The sequence below is a fragment of the Gadus macrocephalus genome, chromosome 17 (genome assembly GCF_031168955.1).
Source record: "Gadus macrocephalus chromosome 17, ASM3116895v1".
NCBI lineage: Eukaryota > Metazoa > Chordata > Actinopteri > Gadiformes > Gadidae > Gadus > Gadus macrocephalus.
Window position 1 is genome coordinate 3452734 of NC_082398.1, and position 24937 is coordinate 3477670.

The following is a 24937-nucleotide window of genomic DNA, read 5'->3' on the forward strand; positions in this document are numbered from 1 at the left end:
TTATAATATTAATGGTCTACAGTACAGCAAATTATATTAATTATAGATATCTATTTTAATTCATATCATGTCCGCGACAAACGTCTCAAACAATCACGGATCATTCATCCGTTTAAAAAAAACATTTCCTTCCGTAAAGGCAGTGTTGTGCGCTATGCATTAATCATGCTACACACACACTCCCATGCCACTCTGCATCAACGTGTGATTCCTTAGAAGCTGGAAGGAAGGAAGAAACCAGACATTGGCAAGAGGGGTGAGAATACATCCCTCTAATGGGGCCGATAGCTACACCTTGGGGGGAGCGGGGGGGAAACGGTGCACAATGTGGAAGAATTAGGCACTCGTGACATCATCCCACCTCATTACCCTATCACACGCAAGAAGCGCCTTGCAGTCTGTCTGGCTAGCTCTTTCATTAGCCCCGCGGGGCGTACATTAGGGCTAGCTAGCTGCCGCGGTTCCGTCTCTGGCGATATCCTTGCCCTATTCCGAGTGAGGACAAAGCTGAGTGGTGGGAGACACTTTCCGATCTTTTCTCTTTTAAAAAAAAGAGTTGAAATAAGAAAATCGCCTCTCGCACAGTGGCACCCACATCCAAGGCATGGTAGAGAGTGGCTGTGCTCTCTTCTCACCCACAATGCCTTTCTCTTTTCAACGAGGTGAGGGTGACCCCCAATATATTTTCCTCATATCAGAGCCTTGCTAGGGTTAGGGGGGGTTAAGTTAGAGAAGGTGCTTAAGACGTCATGTCTCTGCTGAAACATCCCTAAACCCTCCCCACAGACATTCACCCTCTCTCTCCATCTCCCTCTGTGTGTGTGTCTCATGCCGTCTCTCTCCCAAGGCTGCCCCACCCAAGACATAATGCCATTTAACAACAGGTCAGTCACCCCCACTGCCAGAGCTGGGCGTGTATAGTCAGCCTCGACCCCGTCTGGGCAGGCAGCGGAGGAAAGGAAAACACGAATGAGATCACCGAGAAAGCCAGCCGATATTCAGCGAGGGGTTGTTGCAGGATGGGTCTTAAAGGAAACCCATGGTGTGAGACAACCATACGGGGAGTCTCCCTCCCACTCCCGCGAGGCTTAGCCGGTAGGGCGTGTACCATCTAAGGCTCAGTCCTCATCGCGGCGACCTGGGTTTGATTCCTGGCCCTATGGTCCTCGCCCATATAGGACCACACCCTTCTCCCATACCTTCCTGTCTTTTCTCAATCTGTCATAAAGCATAAAAATGCAAAATCTTTAGGGAGTTCTCCTTCCCCCCCCCCCCCCCCCAATGCTTAAAGAAACATTCCCGGTTTGGATGGCTTCTCGGGAGAGTTCAGAGGTCACAGGAAGTCAGAGAACAGGCGTGGAGGCGTGGTCGCCCGTGACTCCGGTGAGAGTCGTGAGCCTCTCTCACCATAGGTGCTGCTGCAGTCCATGGAGGGGGGGGGGGGGGGGGGGTGGGGGGTGGGCGGGGTTTTGGGGAGGGGGGGGAGTCACTGTGGGGCCCCCCGCCGCCGGAACTCCAGTGTGTGAAGGCCCTCCTGGCGCCCCAGTGCATGTTGGGTACCCACTTTGTGCGCCGTCTCCGTGGCGGTGATGTCGATGTGAGCGTACCTGGTGGAGCTGCCCCCCTTCGTCCCTGAGGACACACACACACACACACACACACACACACACACACACACACACACACACACACACACACACACACACACACACACACACACACACACACACACACACACACACACACACACACACACACACACACACACACAGGTTTAGAGCCCTGTCAAAGCTCAAGTGTGTGAGAAGATGAAATTATGTCCACCCTCTCCACCTCTCTAAATTGAGCCGCTTCCCTTTGAGGACGGCCCACCTCACCGGGCTCGGGTGTGCTGCTCCAATCACAGCCGGTGTCCGAGCACATCATTCAAATAAAGACGGAGAAGGTGATGGGCTTTAGGGCAGGCAGGGGTTTGCAAACTTTGTGTGTGTGTGGACCACTTCATAATACACATAATAAAATATGAAAAAAAAAAAGGCCTACTAGCACTAAAAAAATAACTGGTCAAAGCATCAGTACAGCAGGATTGTTCGAATAAAGTTGGCTGCACATAGTTTTATGGGAATTTTCTGGTAAAATTAATGTTAAGAAAAAACTTTTATATTTTATTTTGCTTTTCCACAGACCGCCTGCAGTACCGTCACGCACCACTGGCGGTCCGCGGACCACACTTTGGGAAGCACTGCTTTAGGGGATGTAGTGTTGCGTTGACAATCACCGTTTCCCCGGCGGTGTCACGACAGAAGCACGGCTGTGATTAAGAAAACACGCAAAGAGCGTTCCCGGGCGAACCGCCCCTCAGGACGGAGCTAAAGATGGCCGATCCACAGCTGTTAGGCTACGCGACCCCCTGACCCCTGTTCCCATGGCGGCGGCGGCAGGAACCGTGTTGCCACGGAGACGGCCGAGCGATGATGCTGCGCCGCCGGGGAGGCGGTACACTTCATCACTGACGCCGGACATTAACCTCTCCCGTGTCCGCGCCGCCGCTGCCATCCCAACGATTACATCCCATAATTGCGTGTCAGATGACAAGGGCCCAGCTGTCTTTCGGGGGCGATGCAGGAAAACGGTGCAATTATCGACCAGACCCGAGAGAAAGAAGAACTGCCCTACTGACGACTCTGCAGCTCTCCTTACGAGATACAGTCCTGTGGTGGTCGAGGAAGGCTTACCGCCCCAGTGCGCTGGGATACGACGACGATCACAGGACAAAGGCAGCCGAGGAAGACAGGTTGTGTACATCAGAAAGGAGAAAAGATCCCTTTGAGTCGAGGGACCTTTCCATGTTTCAATCAATCCAAAGCGATGTACTTTGACCGAGTTTAGGCACAACTTTTATAATTCTTAATGTATGTAACACATTGTGTAATTATGACTATCATAGTCATTATAGTCATAATCAGGCAATCAATCCAGTGGAATGAGGCTCACTTCAAATATTAAATTTTAGTGGTTTCATCTGCCTCATTTAATATCGTTGGAGAACGATATTTTAATCACCAAAACTTTTAATCATATTATAATCCTCATATATAAATGATTACCATTATTCCGCCATCATCCATTTGAGCCAGTATTTATACTTTTAAATTATTATTATATTTTAATTAAAAAACTTCCAGCGCAGACACCAAGATTCCTTCCCCCAACGCGGGAGCTTACTCTGGGCTGGGAGTAGCGCGCCGGGGCCCCTGAACCCCGGGGCCCCGGTCTCCTGGATCTCGAGCTCCATGTAGTTGAGCTGCTTCTTGGACGTGGGGCTGATGGGGATGTTGACGTAGGTCACGCCGTCGCCGGCCCAGGGCCTCTCCGGAACGGGCCCCTCTGCCGGGAACGCGAACACGGCCCCTGGGGACGACGAAGATGAAGATGAAGCAGAGCCGTTAAGTGTCAGCGTGTCTGGCGAACCCCAGACACAATGCTCTGGGATTCGAACCATTTACATTTACATTTAGCAGAACGCTTTTATCCAAAGCGACTTACAATGAGTACATTTGTCATATTAAAGAGAAACGACAATATATCGCTGTCGGTACAGTGAGGATGTTCATAGAACCATCCTTACGATCGCTAGGTTAACCCATTCCCCGTGTAAAACAAAGAAAGCTAGGATAAGACACTACACAATGCTAACATACACAATAAGTGCATACATTAAAATGCCAGGACGTACAACATAGGATAAGTGCGTACATTAATGCCAAGACGAACAACACACATTAAGTGCTTAAGAGGGGTGTTTTTAGGGGTTCACACACAGTGTACCTGTATGCACCCCTGAGCCAACATGCTCTCACCCCTACCGGCTATCTTCATGACACGCATCAACCGTCAACCCTCGTTGCTACGGACGACGTGACTTAAAAAGGTGTTTTGCGAGTGACCCCAACGAGAACCCAAACTCAACTCGCGTTCCACGAGTTTGCATTGGATGATGACAGCCTCCCTTGGTCCGACACATGCTACTGGAGGCCTCAGCTCTGATTGGCTGACCCGGCCAACTCCGGGCCCACCAGGGGGGCCTGCAGCCTGCGGGTAAACTACGGTGCCGCTGCCATGTTGGCCAAGAACTGAGCTGGTTGAGAAATGTTTACATTCATGCAACGGTATATTTTAACATGTTATGCAAGTGTTATGTATTGTGTGGACGCACGCACGCACGCACGCACGCACGCACGCACGCACGCACGCACGCACGCACACACAATAAAACAAGCGGCAGTTAAAACCGTCTCAAAACCAACCCGTCCGTACTAACAGCTCTCCCCGTCCGTCGGACTGGAGCCCGCCAGAGGTCACGCCGACGTGTACCGGTCTTACTTATGTGGCGAGGCGTGCGCCTGGCTAAGTTATGCGCAGATGGCACAACAGTTACATCTCAAACGGCTGGGGCGGGTCACCTGTTTGGACGTCCTCTCATTCGTATTCTCCTCAACAGCGTACTGGAGGTGTGACCTTCACCAGGGGCTCCGGACCGTACAATACTTAAATATGACACGCATGAATAATAGATAAACATCTCCATCCATCTATTTAACGACATGTAATCATTCAGTCCAATGAAAAACAACCACGGCGCCCCACTGTGAGAGCGGGTGTCACCGTGACGACGCGAGCCACATGGGACGGTACGGCACCACAACAACAACAACAACAACAACAACTGGTTTCAGCTGAGCCAAACTCGTTAGTTCCCCCGCCCCCCCCCCCCCCCAAAGGACGGGGAAGCCATTAGCCTCACAGCGGAGCCAACATCTTTCGTCGTGTTTCTTCCACCCCCCCCCCCCCCCCCCCCCCCAAACAAAAACGCCCCCTAATCGATGCGCTACTGGAGGAGTGGTACCGCCGGCGGGGTCCGCCGCCGTAATGGCCGCCATTACCGGGATGGGTTCTGCCCGCACGACCGGAGAGAGAGAGCAGTGGAGCCGCGGCGACGTCGCGTCACGGAGAGAAGGGGAGTCGGGAAGGCTGCGCGTTTACCGTAAGCGTTTTAGAGTTTGCCAAAAAAAAAAAAAGAAGCTGTTTCCACTTGATGATCTTTATTGAGTGGAAGTGGATTATTTTTATTTTATTTTATTTATTTATTTTTTACAGCATTCATTCTCCTCCAGCGTGTTCCGAGCTGCAGCTTGTACGTCCCAAATACATCCAAAGGGCTCGGAGCAAAAACAGCAAAAGAAATAACTACTTGGGTGAGGAATAGTGTTTTTCCTGCAGAGTGTGTGCGCGTCTGTCTCTGTGCGCGTGTGTGTGTGTGTGTGTGTGTGTGTGTGTGTGTGTGTGTGTGTGTGTGTGTGTGTGTGTGTGCTGATTAATCCTCCTAAGGGGGGGGTGGGGGGGGGTTCTTCCCACGGCTATGCCCAGTAATCCCTCAGAGAAAATACATAAACACACACACACACACACACACACACACACACACACACACACACACACACACACACACACACACACACACACACACACACACACACACACACACACACACACACACACACACACACACACGACTTGAGTGACCTGCCCGGTTTTAATACAGTGTACAGTGAAAAAGGCGGTGAATGTGAATCTGATTTCCAAAGCCCGATGGATCTACAGTGCTTTCTCTGTAAGGCAGGGCAATAAGATATACGTGAAACCTATATCTTGTCTGGTTTGATAAATGAACCCAAAAATACGCATCTATATATATTTATAATGAATCTAAAGGGGGGAAAACTATTCTTTAGGTCAGGTCTTCATGTACAGTTATTAATCACCGTGACAGTATGGAAGCGCTCCAGAGATTATTGTACCCTATGCAGCCATTCAGTCAAAAAGTAGCTGAGGAAGTGGCCACACACCTCGAGGACTCTCAATGACGTGTACAGGTACGCTGTGTGTGTGCGTGCGTGTGTGTGCGTGCGTGTGCGTGTGTGTGTGTGCGTGTGTGTGTCCCAACCCCACTCTTCTTTTAGGATGCATTATGGGTATAAATGCATTAGAAGTAAGGGAATCAGATTTTTGTACTATAATTCCGGCAACGCTGCAAAAACTTGTTAAATAGTGAACTATACAGGGTAGAGGTTCCACAAATCCAAATACGAAATGTGTTTGTACATTATGGGTGGGTGTACCACGAAAGTATGCTTTTTCTAGGCAATTTTCTATGAACTCATCAACAGAAAACCGACAAATAAAGAGCCGTGCATTGCCTGGGTCATAGCAACCTCACCAACCAGTGCCTGTGTGTGTCTGCTGTTGTGTGCGTGTGCGTGTGCGTGTGCGCGCGATGATGGGCCATTTACAAGTAGCCACAGGTCAGGTTTTATCCCCGTTCGTTTCGGGGGTTCACTTCAAACAACGCCTGACCCTTCCCACCCCTCTCTCATTCACACAGGGATGCTAACTTTACGAGTGGTGCAGCACATAATCCCCGGTCTGCCATGTCCTCTCCACAGCCAGCGACGGACGACGGATGTGTTGTGCTAACGAGACATTTATGGGTCCTGTTGATGCGGGGGCATTACCATTGATAAGTTGAGACTTGGATGAATTTACTTTCTTATGGCGCATTTCCACTGCAGGGTGCGGAACGGATCGGATCGCAAAGGTGCGGGTCGGGTCGCGTTTCCACCGCCAAAAGTGGGCGTGACCCGGACTTTGCCGTACCCGTTCCGGCCCCATTCTCGGGACTCCTCCGTTGCGGTACCCAAAACGAGACCAGACGCCTGAAAGGGTCCCGTGAAATTCTAGCTACACCCCCCCTCCGTTGATTGGTCGACAGAATCGTCACTTCCGGGTGACGCGGGGATAAAAACAAACAAACAGTAGCCTCGAGGTATTATTCTTTACAATTAATATGTCGCGTAAAAAGCTTGCTTGGGCGAACAAGGAGGTGGAGACGTTCGTCTGCATTCTTGGGGAGGAAGACGTTGTTTACGATGTTTACGTAGCTGCCGCGGCGATCGACATCCGGCCTACCACAAAGGGTACTGTCGGCAGTGGAAACGCGACCTCGGAACTGAGCTGGGCTATACCGCCCCCTCCCTACCGCACCTTTGCGATCCGATCCGTTCCGCACCCTGCAGTGGAAACGCGGCATTATTGATCTGGACAATGCCTCAAGAGTGGAGCCATTACAGGCTTAAGGAGAGGCAGCAGAATAAAATCAATAAATATAATTAGAATAATAGACGGTCACTGTACTACATTTTAGCGACTCTTTGACCTGCGGCGACTCAAAAGTGTTACGATGACTGCCCCACGTTCACCCCTTCATAGACAGATTAATGCACACAATCATATGTGGCGAGCTCATTGGGAGCATTGGGGGATAGGTGCCTTGCCCAGGGACACCTCAACACCGAGTGACGAGGAGCCTGGGATCGTACCACCGAAAAATAGTACTTTGCATTGTGTAGTGTGTTATCCAAGCTATCTTTGTTGCATACGGGAAACGGTTCAACCTAGCGATTGTTAGTGCTTGGCACTTGGTTCTATGAACATCCTTACTGTACCAACAGCGATATATTGTCGTTTAATTTTCTGCTGACAAATGTACTTATTGTAAGTCGCTTTGGATGAAAGCGTCTGCTAAATGCCCTCAATGTAAATGTAACCAGCAGCCGATAACCAACCAAAAAGAAAATAATACACCTCGACTGCTATATTCGATACTTGTTCAGCACGCTCCTGGAATCAGAGTTCAGCCTATAACCTATTCCTCACGACAATGCAATTAAATGAGAGGTTTACTCTTTGGAAGGCTGTGTTGTGGTGGATGAGGGGGGGGGGGGCACCATAACTCACCTTCAGGCTCCTGGAGGTAACTCAGGGGTCCGCTGCTCCCCAGAAGCTCACACTTGGCTTTTTCCTCTGCCTGCGAGTTCATAAAACCATGCACCGCAATCAAAATATGATTTATGACCAGAGATGCAGCACAGCAAAGCCGTTTAAAGTTAAAAAGATAAGTTAAGAAGAAAAAGATCTCGGGATCGGTTGCTGGAGTGTTCTTAAGCTTTGGCGCGATTCCGACCGAAACTGTAGAGAAGGATTCATCCTTTAGAAAAGACATCTATCGTTGTTGTTTTATTTCTATTTTCTGTCCTCTGTGTGATTGTCTAGCGTTGCAAGTGCTTCAAGTACTGCGGCTGTCAAAACAACAAGCTTAGGTCTCCCAGGGAGGAGAGAGAAAGCAGGAGGACCAGAGCCATGTTTTTAATTAACAGACAGGTCTCACCTTCCTCCAAGATGCCCCAAACCAAACTAAATTAGACCGCGTTTGAAGGAAACATACATTTATTTTTTTGGTACTTTCCAAAGGCTTTGAGCGACACATTCTTGAAGTGAAGAATAATGCTCGTAGTCCTCTCATATTTGATTGATCATGCACACGTAAACACAAAGAAAGATAATCAGTCCCGCACCGAGTAACTATATGCATTAGAGTACGAACTCCCGGTCGGAGTTCACGCAAAAGCAATTCCGCACCACAAAAGCTTTTCGTCATGAAACACGCGCTGATCTCCAACCATTGTTTCAACGAGGCACCAAACACAATTATGCAAACGACCTAGCTTTAACTCCTTTATAAACCTCCCCGTCAACATCATTTTCCTCTCCTTGTTACTCACAATCGGTATTTAAATTCACAGACGCCGTCGTGCCTGGCTATCTGAAGTACCCCCCCCCCCCCCCCCCAGCGGAGCTCAGACCAGGAGGTGTAATGGAGTGAAATGTGCGAGCGTTCGATAGCGGCCGAGCGGATTACAGCCCGTGTGCACCCCCCCCCTACCTCGCTGCTCCTCTCCATGGCCTCGCTGGCGGGACGGCCTCCGCGGCAGATCTCCTCCTCGCTGGGCGTCCTCTTTTCTAGGGAGAGGACGAGATAATAAAAGAGAGACAGGGCTTAAAAAATTAGGAGGGGGGGGGGGGGGGGGGAAACAAAAGTCCATCCCTTTATAATGCGAGTCATAACTCAATCGGAGCCTTTTAATTAATGCTGGATTCCAACGGGGCTGGCGAAGACGGGGATTAAAGTAATAGTATGTAAAACGGCAGAAGATACCGGTCGTTTTTGCACATTTTGTCGAGAAATATCACGAGAGACGACACGTTTGAGGTCTCGTTCTCCGTCGTTGGTCGGTGTGATGGAGGCGAGGGCGTGGGTGGATCGTACGTGACGCCACGCCGGAGCGACGGCGTACGCAGTTCGTTGGCGTGCGGCTCGCCGAGGCGACAAGGTGACCTCGTTTGCATCCCGCAGGTGGAATCGTAAACAGCGGCCCACCTGGGGGAAATATCGGTCGGCCGAGAAACATGAATCCCCGCACGAACGGAGTTGAACAGACAAAGGTAGGTTGAGAAGAAAAATGCAGAGAGAAGACGGTTCAAGGAAGAAAGCGGTTGGAAGTTGTTTGAGTTAAAGAAGAAATCCAATCAGAAAAAAGAAACAAAAAAGAAGGAAGATCGGCTCGGGAGGAAGAGGTGAAACAAACTGAAAGGAGCACCTGCCATCATTGGTTAGTTCAGATCCCAGGACGAGAACGAGCAGAAGGAGGAGGAGAAGGCGGTGGTGCCGGTGGTGCCGGCGTTGCCCGGAGACTTCCGAAGTTCTTACCTTCGTCGACCACAGAGGCACCAAAGGTCACGTCGCCGCGGCGACGCTCGCCGCCCGAAGTCGCTCCGCACGCGCGAGCACGCGAGCGCCGCGCCCCGCGGGAAGGGGCCGTGGCGTCCGTCGTCGAACCCCGCCCCCGGAAGGGCCCGGGCCACGCCAGGGGCCCCAACGACCCCAGGGGCCCGACGCCCGCGTCCAAAGAGGTGCTGCCCCCGTCGCGGTTCAGGGACGAGGGGAGCCGCGGCGGCGGCGCGCGGCAGCGAGCTCCGATGCACTTCGGACAGCTCTCATAAAGGACGGCGGACTCCCGGCGAGACGCGGCCGTCGGGGGCGGGGCTCCGAGCCACGAGGTGCGGACGGGTTCCCGCCCGGGCCCCGGTGCCAGCACGGAGCTCATGGACATGTAGAGGCCCGGAGCGCCGGTCCTGTCCCGGGACAGGCGGCGGGTTCGGCTGTCGGAGTCGGAGAGCCCCATGAGGTCGGCCAAGAGGCTGGCTAGTTTTTCCCGCCCTTTCTTGGGAAGAATCGTCGGCCTCTTCTCCTCCGATGCCGCCGCCGCCGCCGCGACCCCTCCTTTGCCGGGGGGGTCTTCGGAGATGTTGACCGTCTGGGACGTCCCGTTGGGCTCTCCGGGCGGGCCGGACGGACACACGGGGGTCTCCAGTCCTTGATCTGCTGGGTGTGGAAACGTGATGTCCCCGGGGGCACTGACCCATGAGGCGGCTTCACGCCGGTGCTACGATCGAGGGCTGGGAGGTGCTCAGTCGGGGAACGCAAATAGGCGACACTTACACGTTCACATTTGGACGCACAAAACACACGCATTCGTCTCGATGGCGGCGTGTGTGTCGCTGGAAATATCAGCGCATTCCGATATTTTTTAATCGTTATAAATGTATCATACAAGACTTTATAAGTCTTGTACAAAGTTTTGGAGGATGTATAATCCATACAGAATTATAATTACATGTATCCTCCAACTTCTCCCAGGGAAAATATTGTCTGTCCATACTTGAATGATATAGGATATTAAAGATCATGAATATGACCGTAACAGTTACTTACCTGTGATGGCTGCTATCCCAGGAGCACTGCCAATGCTGTACGGTGGCCACTGTGGGACAATAAGGAGAGAGGTATTGTCAAAACGGTTGTGTCAAAAGATGAAAACAGTTTAAATTTTGTGCCCATCATCATCAATTTGTCAATCAGGGACAATCATTGTTTTTACTACAGCGCCAATAGACTGACGGGTAGCTCTGGTAAACTGTGGATTAAGACAGTTAGATGAAGAATTAAAGTGTGGAAAATACTTTAAATCAGTTAAACGTTTGCCTGCCCTCCTCAGTAAATGCACCACCAGTAGGTGGAGCTCTTAGTTTGGAATATCTGGAAGACGAAGGACTCACAGGAGTTCAGAACTTTACCTCAGGTTTTCTTTGAAACAAAGTAAAGTTTCAAGATTTAAAAACTTAACATCTGATTTCAGAAACAGGCAGCTTTTCAAGTGAGTACATTTAGATTCACGCCTGGGGGGTCCTGTCTGTGACAGACATTTTGCAACAACACCACCGATAAAGAAACACAAAACTACAGTAGCACCAACTTTTGCCGTGGTGACGATACAGGGAAAACAGAGGAGATTCTCCACTCTCAGCAACAGGGACCCTACCAAAATCTTCAGATAATGATACGAAACAGGATTCAATCTTTCCTACAAATTCCATCACAACAACATACCAGCAGAACAAACTGAACAGCCAATGCTGAGACAGAGAGCCAGTGCCATCCCTGCCTGGTCGTGCTAATGCGGATTGGTGAACGTGTGCTCGGATTCAGACAGATGGACTGTGGGATTCAGAGTTCTTCTGCTACAACAAAGTGTGTGGAAATGCCGCGCACACACACACACACACACACACACACACACGCACACACACACGGAACAGCTGACGCCAACACGATAAGGTCTGTTCACACAGGTTTTGTATAACGATGAGTTATACTTTGAGCAAAGACTACTTCTTTTTTTTTATAGCAGGATTAGCCAGGATTGGCCTGCAACACAGAAGAGTTTTATTTCAGCTTAGAGGCACAGAAATGATAAGCTACACTCACAAACCACTCTTTTGATTTCAACTCATTTGTGTCGACTATGGCCATCACTTTTTCTTATTAATATCTTTAGAAAATGTATATCACCATCGCCTTAATAAAACAGATGCACTGCTTTTGAATCCCTTGGTTGTTTAGGGAGTGCTTCGTGTCACGTCCGGTCACTTCCTGTCCAGCCCTGACCCCATCCAAGTTTCATGCAGTCTGACTGCGTTACAGCAGAACTTCCGGGTGGGAGAAACAGACGCCGAAAGGGGCGGAGCAACGCCTTATTTCGGGTCGTGCTACGAAGATCCCTCCAGAAGAGAATCTCATTTGCCCGAGTGGTTGAAGCTTTCAGAAGCAGATTTTAATAAGTGTGTTTCCACAGCACGGTTTTCGATTCGAAACCTTTTCCCACCTTTGCAGACAAGATCATCAGCGCTGACGAGTTTGTGTTTGCCCCGCCCACAGCGAAACGATTGGTCGAAAACAAACGCGAAGCGAAAGAACGTGAAACACCCGGTTTGCCCGGCTTAAAGCTCATCTGCCGCGAGACTACAGACGATCAATCTAAATCCGGACTTGAGAGACGATCCCTTACGTAACGTCCACAGAGATCCTTCCGCCTCCGTTCTCGGCAGGCAGGAAGAGAAATAAATCCCTCTGGTGGAGTGAGTTGTGGGCGGAGGGCCCATCACTCCAGTAAACACACAGCGCACCGCCTGCAGTGGTAGGAGTGATAAGGTGACGGAGGAAATAGGGGTGATCGATTTCAACCCTAATGTCGACTGAACGCAAACGAATTGGCCCAACGAAAAACCAAAACAACACAACACCCACAACCACAGAGACAATCTGGAAAGACAGACTGATGAACAAACCAAAGATGATAGAAATTGGACTCGTCGGAGACTGCCAACGTAATTGATCGCTGCCTCATCAATTCAGACCCAATTACCGTGGAAACCGCGGGAAAACATAATCTGGTGGAGTGACGGCTAAACTAAGCCAGACGCGGACTACCTTAGACGCGGACTACCTCAGCCAGACGCGGACTACCTTAGACCCCCCGCAGGTGGGGCAGACGGAGCAGCCCGTCATGGAGGTGTAGCTCCGGGAGGAGTCCGCCACAACGCTACCCCTGCTGTCTCCTGATTGGACGAGGGCTTGGACGTGACCCGGATGAGGCGGCGGCGGCGGCGGCGGCGTTGGCGGTGGCGACAGGCTTCCCGTGACTCCGCCCTCCGCCTCGCTCTCCTCTGATTGGAGGGGAGGTGGCTCGGCGCCGGGGGCGGCGGCGAGGGGGCGGGGCTGATCATCGTCTCTGGCCACGCTCCGGGGCGTGTCGTACAGGTGCCCGTGGGCGGGGCCGCAGGTGCAGGGGCCCGGCGGGGGGCCGGGGGCGGACTCCTCCCCGGGAACGCCGTCCAGGCTGCCGGTGTAGGAGGAGAAGCTGCCGGAGTAGGAGGAGTGGCTCCCCGTGGTGGCGATGCCGCTGTCGGAGGAGCGCTGGCGTCCGATCTCCTGGAGCGGGCGGGGGGGCTTGGCGAGGGGGCGGGCCCCTCCTCCTCCTCCTCCTCCTCCTCCACCACCTCCCCCCCCACCATGACCGATCGACAGCCTCTCCGCGCTCGGGATCGACAGCCGGGCGAACCCGACGGGGCCGGCGGCGGCGGTGATGTCAGAGGTTCCCGGGGCGGGGCCGGGCTCGGCCCACACCGTCAGACGGCTGCCCACGCTGCCGTCCGAGCGGCTGGTGTCCGAGGTGTCCGAGGAGCCCGACAGACTGCGGTCGTCGCCGGCGGCGCCCGGGGTGTACACGGACAGGGCTGCGGCGACAGAGAGGGGGGGGGGGGGGGGGACACGGAATGAGAAGCGAAACCCGGAACTGAGGGAGAAGCGCGACCGGCGGAACTTAATGAAGATGCATCTGTGTTACAGAGATGAGGGGTACGGACGCTGATTGGCTGTTTATTATCACGCCAGCTTTAGCAGAGGATCCCCCCCCCCCCCCCACCACCCAGTAAACACCATCAATCAGGCGAGCATCAGCTATGTCAAATCTGCAAACTTAATTAGAGGACTAACCACGCCATGATTAAAGACAGCATGCATCATTTCATAAGAAGTCATGTCTGTGCAAATTAAAGCCCCACACACACACACACACACACACACACACACACACACACACACACACACACACACACACACACACACACACACACACACACACACACACACACACACACACACACACACTAGAGCATGATATAATAATTACGATCTGGACAGCACTGCGACCTAAGTGCTAAGTTTGAAGCGGTCCTTCGCCAACTGAACAATTGATAGATATTCTACAAAGGGGGGGATGCAGGGGGGGGGGGTCTCACCGTTACTATAGCGATGGGAGAGCAGGCTGAGCCTCCTCTCCAGGTCCTGGTCCTCCCGGGTCACCTGCTCCTCCGACTGGAGGGGCACCGGGGGGCCGCCGCTGGGGTCTGGGGACGGACGCACAGGGCCACAGCGTTACCATCACACGAGCACCGCATCGCCTCAATACAGCCGTAACATCACTGTAACATCGCCTCAATACAGCCGTAACATCACCTCAACACAACCGTAACGTCGCCTCAATACAGCCGTAACATCACCGTAACGTCGCCTCAATACAACCGTAACATCACCGTAACATCGCCTCAATACAACCGTAACATCACCGTAACATCGCCTCAATACAACCGTAACATCACCGTAACATCGCCTCAATACAACCGTAACATCACCGTAACATCGCCTCAATACAGCCGTAGTATCGCCTCAATACAACCTTAACATCACCTCAACACAACCGTAACATCGCCTCAACACAACCGTAACATCACCTCAATACAACCGTAACATCGCCTCAACACAGCCGTAACATCACCTCAACACAGCCGTAACGTCGCCTCAACACAACCGTAACATCACCTCAACACAGCCGTAACGTCGCCTCAATACAACCGTAACATCGCCTCAATACAACCGTAACATCACCTCAACACAGCCGTAACATCACCGTAACATCACCTCAATACAACCGTAACATCGCCTCAACACAGCCGTAACGCCGCCTCAATACAACCGTAACATCGCCTCAACACAACCGTAACATCACCTCAACACAGCCGTAACGTCGCCTCAATACAACCGTAACATCACCTCAACACAACCGTAACATCGCCTCAGGTTTCTTAGGGCAATGTACTCTCACTTCTGTGTACATTATGCGTCTAAACAGAAGCCTGTGTGCGTGTGCCTGCGTGCGTGTGCGTGTGCTCGGTGCATACGACAGACCTCTGGGGGTCTGCTGGCGGGACGTCCCGGTGTTTGTGCTACAGTGTTTATTAATAGTGCCCCCCCCCCAAACCTCATGGTAGGGGGGCTACCACTGGCGGCTTTAAATCCCTGGGAAAGGGGTGAGGATCTGAGTGAGTGAGGGGGTGAGTGAGGGGGTGAGGGGGTGAGTGAGGGGGTGAGTGAGGGGGTGAGTGAGGGGGTGAGGGGGTGAGTGAGGGGGTGAGGATCTGAGTGAGTGAGGGGGTGAGTGAGGGATGAATGTCCCAAGGTCAACCCATACATCTAGGAGGTACCTTTTCATAATCCATAACCCCCCCGCCCCCATTACCCAGCATGCATTGTGGATGAGGAGGGGGTATGTCGATTGTTGTGATCAGAATTAACTCAAGGAGGAAGAATCCCAAGTAATTAATCCACACACACACACACACACACACACACACACACACACACACACACACACACACACACACACACACACACACACACACACACACACACACACACACACACACACACACACACACACACACACACACACACGGGGGGGGGGGGGGGGAGCTGGTGAAATCCTGTGGATGAGGTTACAGTACAGACATGCCAGGGATGATCAGAGGCTTGTATGCCGCGGCCTGTGTAATCTAGGACCCCCCCCCCCCCCTCCACCCCCACCATCCACCCAGCGCTATTTATTCATTTTTACTACGCAGAGCAATTACAGCAGGAGTTATGAGCCCCCGTCACCCGGGCGGAGAGGAAACCGCTTTGTCTGGGAGACACCAGGGGTAAAACCAGCTGGAATAACTTCCAGACGCGGCGATATCCTACCGGTGCGCGGCAGAGTCTCCCCGGAGTCTACCGCCAGCTCTGGGCCGCCGCCGCCACAGTGAATTATGAACATCATAATTAGGGGCCGAGGGGCCAATCCCTGGGGAGTGGTTCTGTTGGCAGCCGGGGGACCTCTCTGTAGCGCAGCAGTGTTCCGCCGATGTGTTACCGCAGATGTTACCGGGGGTCCGGGGAAGACCACCAGGGAACATAACCCGTGGGATTTCAACTCGTAAAAAGGTTATCGCGATATATTATCTGCAAGTGTTATAAATCAATGTGGGCAGATGTTACGGAAAAAACTCCTTCTGACTAGCATTCCCCCTCTTTCTGCCTCTTCCTTTTCTTCTTCCTCGTCATCATCATCATCATCATCCTGCCAAGACCGTTTTCGACTACATTCCTGACTTTATTGAATCTAGTTTCTTTGCAACACTGGCATGCAAGAAGTGTGCTCAGCCCGTCCTTCAGAAGAGAACACGGTGTTCTGCTGAGCGGCCGCGAGACTAAAAGCAGAGCCAGCGAGGCGCTCTCTGAAGAGGTAGCCTGTATATGCTCTAGTTTTTAAAGATAATTTGATTATGTTTAACAGCTGCCAGTGATCCCTCCACTGCCCACATCCACAGGGATAAATATAGTAGAGAGAGTGTTTTTATGTTAATGCCGCCCACATTCCATTCATTTGGAATGGTTTAAAAATGGCCACAGATTAGCAAAGAGAGAGAGAGAGTTGAGCCGTTATGGGGACCCCATTGACCCCCAATTGGACGTGGACGCACATCTGCAGGTTAGCCTTGGATCACACACACACACACACACACACACACACACACACACACACACACACACACACACACACACACACACACACACACACACACACACACACACACACACACACACACACACACACACACACACACACAAAAAGGCCTTCAAATGATTCTAGGGCTGCTGGTTCCTCTGTAAACTACCCCTCAGTTCAGTCACATTAAGCAGAGCACAGGTGTGTCGCATCAACACTTAACGAGCAGGTGACCCGGGAACCCCATCAGCCAATCAGCCAATCAGAGGTGACGCAGTAGCAGGTGTTTAACCTGCAGAGGGCTGTCGACTAATGTTAACCAATGAGCTGCCGCGGTGGGGGTCTAGCTCTCCTAGATGCTCCGTGTCTATCCTCTATATCCCCCGAGTCTCGTTGTGACGCCTTGCCCGTGGGTTCTACTGACCCGGCAGCACCGGGCGGAGTCCGAAGGGGCTGCGGTTGGGCGAGACGCCGCGGACGATGCAGTCGAACAGGAAGCTGATGTGCTCGCCCTCCGTCGACGCCAGGAAGAAGACACCGGCCCCTGGGGAGAGAAGAAGAAGAAGAAGAGCTCTCGTTAGTAGGTTTGACGTTTTCTACATTAAAGTGTGTCAGGGACATCTCTGCGTTGTCTTTTTTGTCCTCTAAATAATTGACTGAATTGTTCGGAGAACTGTCCTGTTGTGAGACACATGTCAAAGACAGACGATTAGACAATCAGATACTCAGTTATAAAATCGGTAAAGTACGTGCAACAGTACAACGACAGTCGTCCAATCTCAAAAACATTAAAAGATATCACATTTCCTTCTTGCCACAGTATGGTTGTTTCAATGTTAACGTAAAGGAGAATGGAAAGGGTATGCGACGTGGACGGGTACAACATATGAAAACAGCCCCAAGTTTGCCTGCCAGTCATCCATTTCATCTCCTCATCGATGAAGGCCTGGTTCCGTCCAACGCCGTGTTTCGTCTGTTACGTACCGTGTGACAGTGGGAATTTTTTTTCCGTAAGAAACATTAACGGGCAAGGAGCAAGGTGGCAAGGTCCCCAAACCTTAAACCGCACCCCTGATTTACGGCCCGCATGACGCATTCAGCCTCAATCTAACAAGTGAACAAAAGGGTGGCAAACACTTTGAGGGTCAGGGGGTTGTACAACCTAGTGACCCCAGTCTAGGCCTGTCACTTGAAAGCAAGACACCGCCACCAAGAGAGCCACCCTTTGGTCCCCCTCTTGCAAAGACCACCCACATCCCACTGTAGTTCGCTCAGAAAACAGACAAGGCGGATGACATCATGTCTGTTTCTGTTTGTTATTTCTTTTAAAGAGAACCACCTTAAAAGGGGTCGCGTTTTTCTCTCCAAAGAAAAGCCAGGATTAAGTCAATGCTCGGAAATGTTGTTTTCAACAACTAGCTTTTAGTTTGTTAACTTTTTAGTTTAAGAGGTTGAAGAGGACTCTGAGCTTTCATGGCGTCGACAGCTGCCTGTTGGGAGTCGACCCGCTCTTGAACCAGAGTGGAAGCATTAGGCCGAATGAAACAACAGTGAGCAACGAGTGTGAGGACGTCAACGACATCGTGTAGAGGGGGACACACACACACACACACACACACACACACACACACACACACACACACACACACACACACACACACACACACACACACACACACACACACACACACACACACACACACACACACTTTGATATTAATAATTTGTAGGCAATAAGGAATCCCAGAGCAAGTCCTAATCTTTACATTCTCAAGATTTTTTTCCAATGGAAACATTTGTTCACAGGGTCAACTCCAACCCTGACCGTAGAGCTCTCTCCAGAGCCTTTCCCTCAAGCCCTCTTCTAGGGCGTGTGGGTCTGGTAGTAAGGCTCTGCCTCCCACAGAAGCTGTTTAGTGTCCGGGTTCGGGTTCGGGCCGGCCTGAGGAGGATCAAATGTACCGACACCGGGAATTCACACCCTTCAAGGAGCACGGCGGACGGGCCTGGCTCGCGGCCCGCCACACGTCCGTGCGCTCGCCGCCACCGTGACACGGGGCCCACGGGCCGCGGGCGACCTTCTGCGTATTAAGGTCAAAGGGGGTCAAAGGGGGGGGGGGGGCCGCGCATTCTTCGGGGTCGGGTGTCTCGAGGGCGGAGTAGGAGGTGGGGGGGGGGGGGGGGGGGGCTGGCGTGGGGCGCGGACGCTCCGAGCGCCTCAGGTGTAGACGGCCACTTGGCCCGGCCCCCCCCGGTCCCACACACAGGGTAATGATTTAATGTCTTGATTAGAGATGGACCCCCCGTGCTACAGCCCCATTGGGCTCCCATGCAGCTGAGAGAGACATCTATTCTGTGGGACAGCGTCTACATTCCGGACCCCTTTGGCAGCCCGGAGACGCACACTCTGCGGAGGGATGCGAGTTGGCGAGACATTCCCGAGACACCTCCTGTTTGAGTTTTTTTTTTTTTTTTTTTTTAAAACGTATCGAGAGATTTCTGTCAAATCGGTTCCCATCTCGGTCACTTCTCCACTAAGCCTGAGGAAGCGTAGGACGACATCAGGAACACAGCGAGACAACATAGTGTCGAAGATTTCTGTTGAATAGCTTCATACGCCCGGGTCCCTGCTCCACTAAGCTTGAGAAAGAATAAGATGACGTCTCACGAAGACAGAGTCGACCTTAAACGCAACTGACAGCTCCGTCTCTCCCCCCTCCTTCAATGCGGCTCCATTGAGCAACTTCTCAGAGGGCACACACACGCACACGCACACACACACACACACCTCTCTTCAACCAATCGATGGTCCATTAAAAAGGCCACATGCTTGAGGCAAAACCAACTCGATTCGCACTTCAATCCTGTGCTCTGAATACCGGAAGTACCCCATTGATCACGATCACACCACACACCGATGATGCAATGGTGCATAAATATTGATTAAACCACTAAGATGTCTGGCTTTAGTTACATTACATTATATTCATTAAGCTGACGCTTGTGGCCAAAAGTGACTTCGAATAACTGCATTCAACCATGAAGCTGCAACTCAGAAATGTCAATAATGCTGCAAGCACATACAATTCATCAACAAAGCTAAATTGCAAAATATGATATTGTTTTACTTTTAGGTGCTGAATTTTAGACACAAGAACTAGATGGTTATCAGTCCTGCTCATTTCTCCCGAGTCACATGCAAAGTTAACGGTGACTCACTTCCGCCATGCTCCCACATGCCATTTTTACTAACACACACGTGTCCGCGTGATGAAACCGCCTTCGTCAACGCAGTTTTTTTTCTGAAGAGTGCCTACAAGCTTCACTGAATCAGCATAACCACTTCATTAGACAAAAGCTATTTCGGAGTGTTCCTCTTTCACTCAGTGCAGCACATTACTCATGACACTCATCGCCTTTAGACAAGCGTTGGAAGTCTGAAAAGATCTTTATTCACTGGCTGTCTTGTTGTGGAGGACCTCCCCTAATAGACAGGAAGAGGAAGATTGGACCCAAGATGTTCTCATTCATTCATTCATTCATCACGCTGTATTGCTGGACCACGTCTTAATCCATTCATCCATCTTATACTTGATCACTTAAAAGGAGCATTAGGTACGACTTAGAGGACATCCCGTAAAAAAAAGAAAGATTTGAAAATACAAAAGGCCTCTGGCCTAAGCCTCTCCCACCAAACGATGCCCAATCGTGCATGAGGCGGTCGGCGGGAGGGGGCGGAGAGAGGCAACCACCTTGACTTTGTGAGGAACTTTGCTGAATGGTAGCGGGAAAAACTGTCCCTGACCGTTTTTTTTGCAGAACATTGGATTGCAGAAAGCTGCTGGAATGTTTAGAGTAATTTGATGATCGACCTTGATTTCATAGAAATAGTGCCTGCTGTTCCTTTGGGTACGTTATTTTTCAGGGATGGATTGCTGTCAGCAAAGTTGCACCACACTCGTCCAGCTGACACACACACCCTAGCAGCTGGGGTTGAACTGGTTGATTGCATGTGTGGACTAAATTGCTCAGGTTCGAATCAATATACACAGTAATACAAAATCTCCGGCTTGGATCACGGAAACAGTGCGCTTACCATAATCGACTCCTTAAACAATACACACGCACTACTGAACAGTCTAATTAGTTGTATGGCCGAATGTGGCTGCAGTGTGTGAGTGTAATCCACACTGAAGTGTTTATGAAGTTCTATTTATTTGTTCGGTTCATGGTTCAGAAACGTCCTGTACCGCGCGCCTATTCTCTGTGATGCACTTCCAACCTTTGAAGTGAAATGTTTCACGGGGAGCCATCTGCCCGCAACAAATTGTATTTTTTTTAACGGCGCTGAATGGAAAGGGCCAAAGTCAAAAAACGCTGCCAAGGCAATTTAGAAAAAAATGTGAAACAGAAAAACACGGAGCAGAAAGGTGAATTGACTCACAATAACCGCAGCGCGTTCCGCCCTCGAACACAAAGCCGGTTGGAACCGGCCCATATCTCCGCAGGTCCGGAAGGTTCCAATGGCCCACGATAACGGGGGGGTTGTCCCTGGCGAGCGCCAGAAGGTTGTTGCATATGTGGAGCGTGGCGGCTCCCCCCTCCAACTTGGTCCCTGGTAAAACTCCAACGTTAAACCGGTGAACTGTGGGAGCGGGCAGAACAACGACGGGAGTGAGTCAACAAAAACAAACTAAAGAAAAAAAGAAAAAAAAGTAAAACAACTCCCCCGATCGTCTATTATTTTGTATTGAACAATAAAAGAATGAAAACGAACAGAGATAACAACCGTTGAAGTGACTTGCAGTTCTTTTGTTTTTTCCCCCCAATAACAATGATTTCATCTGTGAGATCACAACGGGAGTATGGCTTTTATTTAGTGCAGCAGTAAAAGACCCGACGAGCAGGATGCAGTGGATGTGGTCACTACTCTGGGCTCAGATCTCCAGGCCAAAGCAATTGATAAAAGACTCATAAATATTGACTGACTAACTCAGTCAATATTGTTGCCTATTTTGAAAGTTAACCGTGCCAAGGAGGGTTGGAATAAAAGGACTGTGTCTGATGTGCATATTAAGTGCGTGCGTGCGTGCATGTGTGTGTGTGTGATAGACGGGGGATGTGATGAGATTGATGTGGGTGCTGTAGTCAGTGATACATTTTATCACTGCCTGGCCTGATTGAAACTCATTAAAACTCTAACAGCATGAGGTGGCAAAATCATCCTTTTCCACAATGCCATTTTAAAAACATGCAAAACACACTCCTCACCATCAATGCAGTTTACACAACACCAACACACATTTCTTTAAACATGCACACACGCACGCAGAAACACACACAGAGTGGTACACAGACATGAACGCATGCAATCAGGCATTATTTGAGCATTGGAAGCACTGGTTGTACTGGTGTTGTGTGGTCCGCCTTTAGCTAGCATCTCAAAACGGTCCAAAAGCGACTCAGTCTAAACACATCGAGATTATTTAGGGGGACAGCACCCAGAATCCCCCAAAAAACAGCCGTTTGTGTTTACACTTCGGTAACGGAAGTGAAAAGGAAATCCCCCACTCCAACAAATTGGTGCACACCGAAACAGAGATAATCTGTGATTTGGTTGTGAGGATTATGATACTACATTTTGCTTTCTAAAGTATTAGGCCGTGGAAGGATTACACTGTTCAAGTCCCTCAAAGTTATCAGGGTGTTTTATATTTATGTTTGTCTCGAAGGGGGAATGGGAGAAATGAACCAAAACAAAAAAAAACTCCCAAAATAAATTACAACCAGAAAGAAAAAGATGAATGTCTCCGAGCTGCTGGGGAGGCCAGCGTGTACGTCCACCGGAAAGTGGAGGTTCCGTGGGCAGTGTTTGATTGTGTTTAAACAACGGTGCGTGTGGGAACAGATGCGTCACAAGCTGGGACTCACACCTCTCCCCTCCCCTCCTCACCTTCTCCCAGGCTGTAGCGGACGCGGACCTCCCAGGCCAGGAGGGTGTCCTTGCTGTCGAAGCCCAACACGGCGGCCTGTGTGAGGCAGAGCACGGCCAGGGTGAAGGGGGCCCCCTCCAGGCCCTGCCCGCTGACCTCCAGGCCACAGATGTCCTCCAGGGTGATGCTGGCCCGCTCCCTGTGGCCCTGGGCCTTCTCGCTCTTGTCCTTGAACACCAGCAGTACCAGGCAGTCTGGTGGTGGTGGGGGAGAGGGAGACCGAGAGATATAGACAAAGACCAGAGAGAAACACACACACACAGAGAGAGAAACACACACACAGAGAGAGAGAGAGAGAGAGAGAGAGAGAGAGAGAGAGAGAGAGAGAGAGAGAGAGAGAGAGAGAGAGAGAGAGAGAGAGAGAGAGAGAGAGAGAGAGAGAGAGAGAGAGAGAGAGAGAGAGAGAGAGAATTGTTTATTGTTGTGATAAAAGTTAATACCTTTTGAACTGCTTCTACGATGCAAACCGTTTAATTTCCATGGCGATAAAGCTAGCTTTTCAACACTCAATAATGGATCATTCCAAACCAGGGAGGAAGCCAGCAGTGTGTTTGAGGAGCTCATTCTGCTTGTTGGTTGTGTGTGCAGTGACAATGTGAGACATTATCAAACGGCCAGTGACACTCCTGTCTTGGGTAATTGTTTAAGACGTGAGACAGATGCCCCCCTTGGTCCCCCCCCCCTCCCGTCCCAGGAGTGTCGTTGTCCCCTTTAAACAATTAGTGTCAACTGGAAAAACAAGCTTACGCAAAGTCACACACACAGCTGCTAAAACACTAACAAAGCACCAAACATTTGGATTCTCCCAAACTAAGGCCAACAAGGCAATCCTGCTGAACAGCACGGCCAAAGAGCGAAGACAAAACGCTGGACTAGTGAAACTCAACCCCCCCGGCAGGCGGACTCACGGTTGCATAATCAGAGGACAATGTAAGGCCACATCTGTCACGCGTCCAATATAGTACTGTACAAATATCAATATGTTTAAAAGGAATGTCTTCATTAAGTTCTAAATTTGTTGAGCATTGCTTTTTCAAGGTGTGCCGCACAATTAAAGACGTTGATGCTAAAATCGGCCATTTTTGTTTACCCTTCTTTGTTTTGATTCATTTTCATGTTTTGGTTGAGTATCATGGTTCTCATTCTTTCTTTAGCGATACGAGATCTGTGCATAAGAACCCTGAGTTCATGTGCACACATTTTAATCCAAACAAAGTGGTGCGACAACAATTTATCTGACAGCAACTTTAAAGCGAGTAGTAAAAAAAGATCGTTGATAAATGCTAGGCTATATTGTGTCATTTAATCTACCAATCGATAATAAATCCTGGGCCTGCACCATACAGATTATAAAATCATATTGGAGGTGATGCACCAGCTATAACTCCAGTTATCTTTAACTGGAGACACACTTCCTGCAACACCTTACAACCATTAACTTAACAATTCAATTAACTTAGATGCTTTCAAACCGCTTTTCAACCTCGGGTGAACACAGAAACCCTCGGGCCTCCCAGTCATGCAAAAACAACAACCCTTTCAGGCCATACACAAGTTAATCTCCAGTATGCATGTTTATACTCAACAAGTGTCAGGTTGTGCAAAACGCGATGCGTCGGCCTTTGCTTTGAAGCGCATCGTAGAAGGAGATTAGTTACGCATTACGCGCACACACATTTAACAAGCCTCCGTCTATCCCAAACATTTGAGCGGTGCTTTCTACCCTGGTCGTACCAGGGTCGTGGACGTACCTGCTACAGGCGACGGCTTACGCAGTGCCACCCACCTCGTCTTCCACTGTAAAAGACAAAGAGACACACGCAAACCACAACAACTTTCAGCGTCAATTAACGATCCCTCAATCGCCGTGACACAAGCGGCCAGTATTTGTCAGTCTGAATAAAACACCTTTTTGCCATCTCTGAATCTGACATATCCCTCCACGACAACCGAATCCGTCATCTTCAGTCATGATTCCCAACAGCTGCAGTCGCTGTCCCGTGCCTCCATGAGGGGTCAGTTTCAAAATAGCCTCCCGGGTAGAGGCGCGCCTTCACCCCTTCACACACTTGCAGCCAGGATATATGGCAGCGAGGCTTGTTGACCAGGGAACACAGACTGGCTTGTACGCCCCCCCACCAACCACAACCACCAACAACACCCCCAGCCCCAGCAGCACCAGAACCCCCTCCCTCCCTAATACTTCAA

The 24937-nt window shown here is 50.7% G+C and overlaps 1 protein-coding gene across 3 annotated transcripts; it reads right to left on the reverse strand.

Moving 5' to 3' along the window:
* Window positions 1-1454: 1454 nt before the first annotated feature.
* Window positions 1455-24873, reverse strand: LOC132475542 (protein Dok-7-like). 3 transcript variants are annotated; one of them, XM_060076724.1, is made up of 13 exons: window positions 24638-24873; window positions 24481-24526; window positions 22690-22923; window positions 21181-21381; window positions 17161-17280; window positions 14155-14262; window positions 12821-13590; window positions 10730-10778; window positions 9665-10336; window positions 8840-8916; window positions 7855-7924; window positions 3226-3411; window positions 1455-1632 (listed from the first exon to the last, which is right to left on the reverse strand). In XM_060076724.1, exons 1-13 carry the CDS (start codon window positions 24689-24691, stop codon window positions 1487-1489), a joined length of 2733 nt encoding a protein of 910 aa, XP_059932707.1. In that variant the 5' UTR covers window positions 24692-24873; the 3' UTR covers window positions 1455-1486. The 3 variants fall into 3 exon arrangements, with proteins under 3 accessions (XP_059932707.1, XP_059932709.1, XP_059932708.1); XM_060076726.1 differs by lacking the exon at window positions 9665-10336 and having other exon boundaries at window positions 24638-24872; XM_060076725.1 differs by lacking the exons at window positions 24481-24526; window positions 24638-24873 and adding an exon at window positions 24316-24472.
* Window positions 24874-24937: the final 64 nt, after the last annotated feature.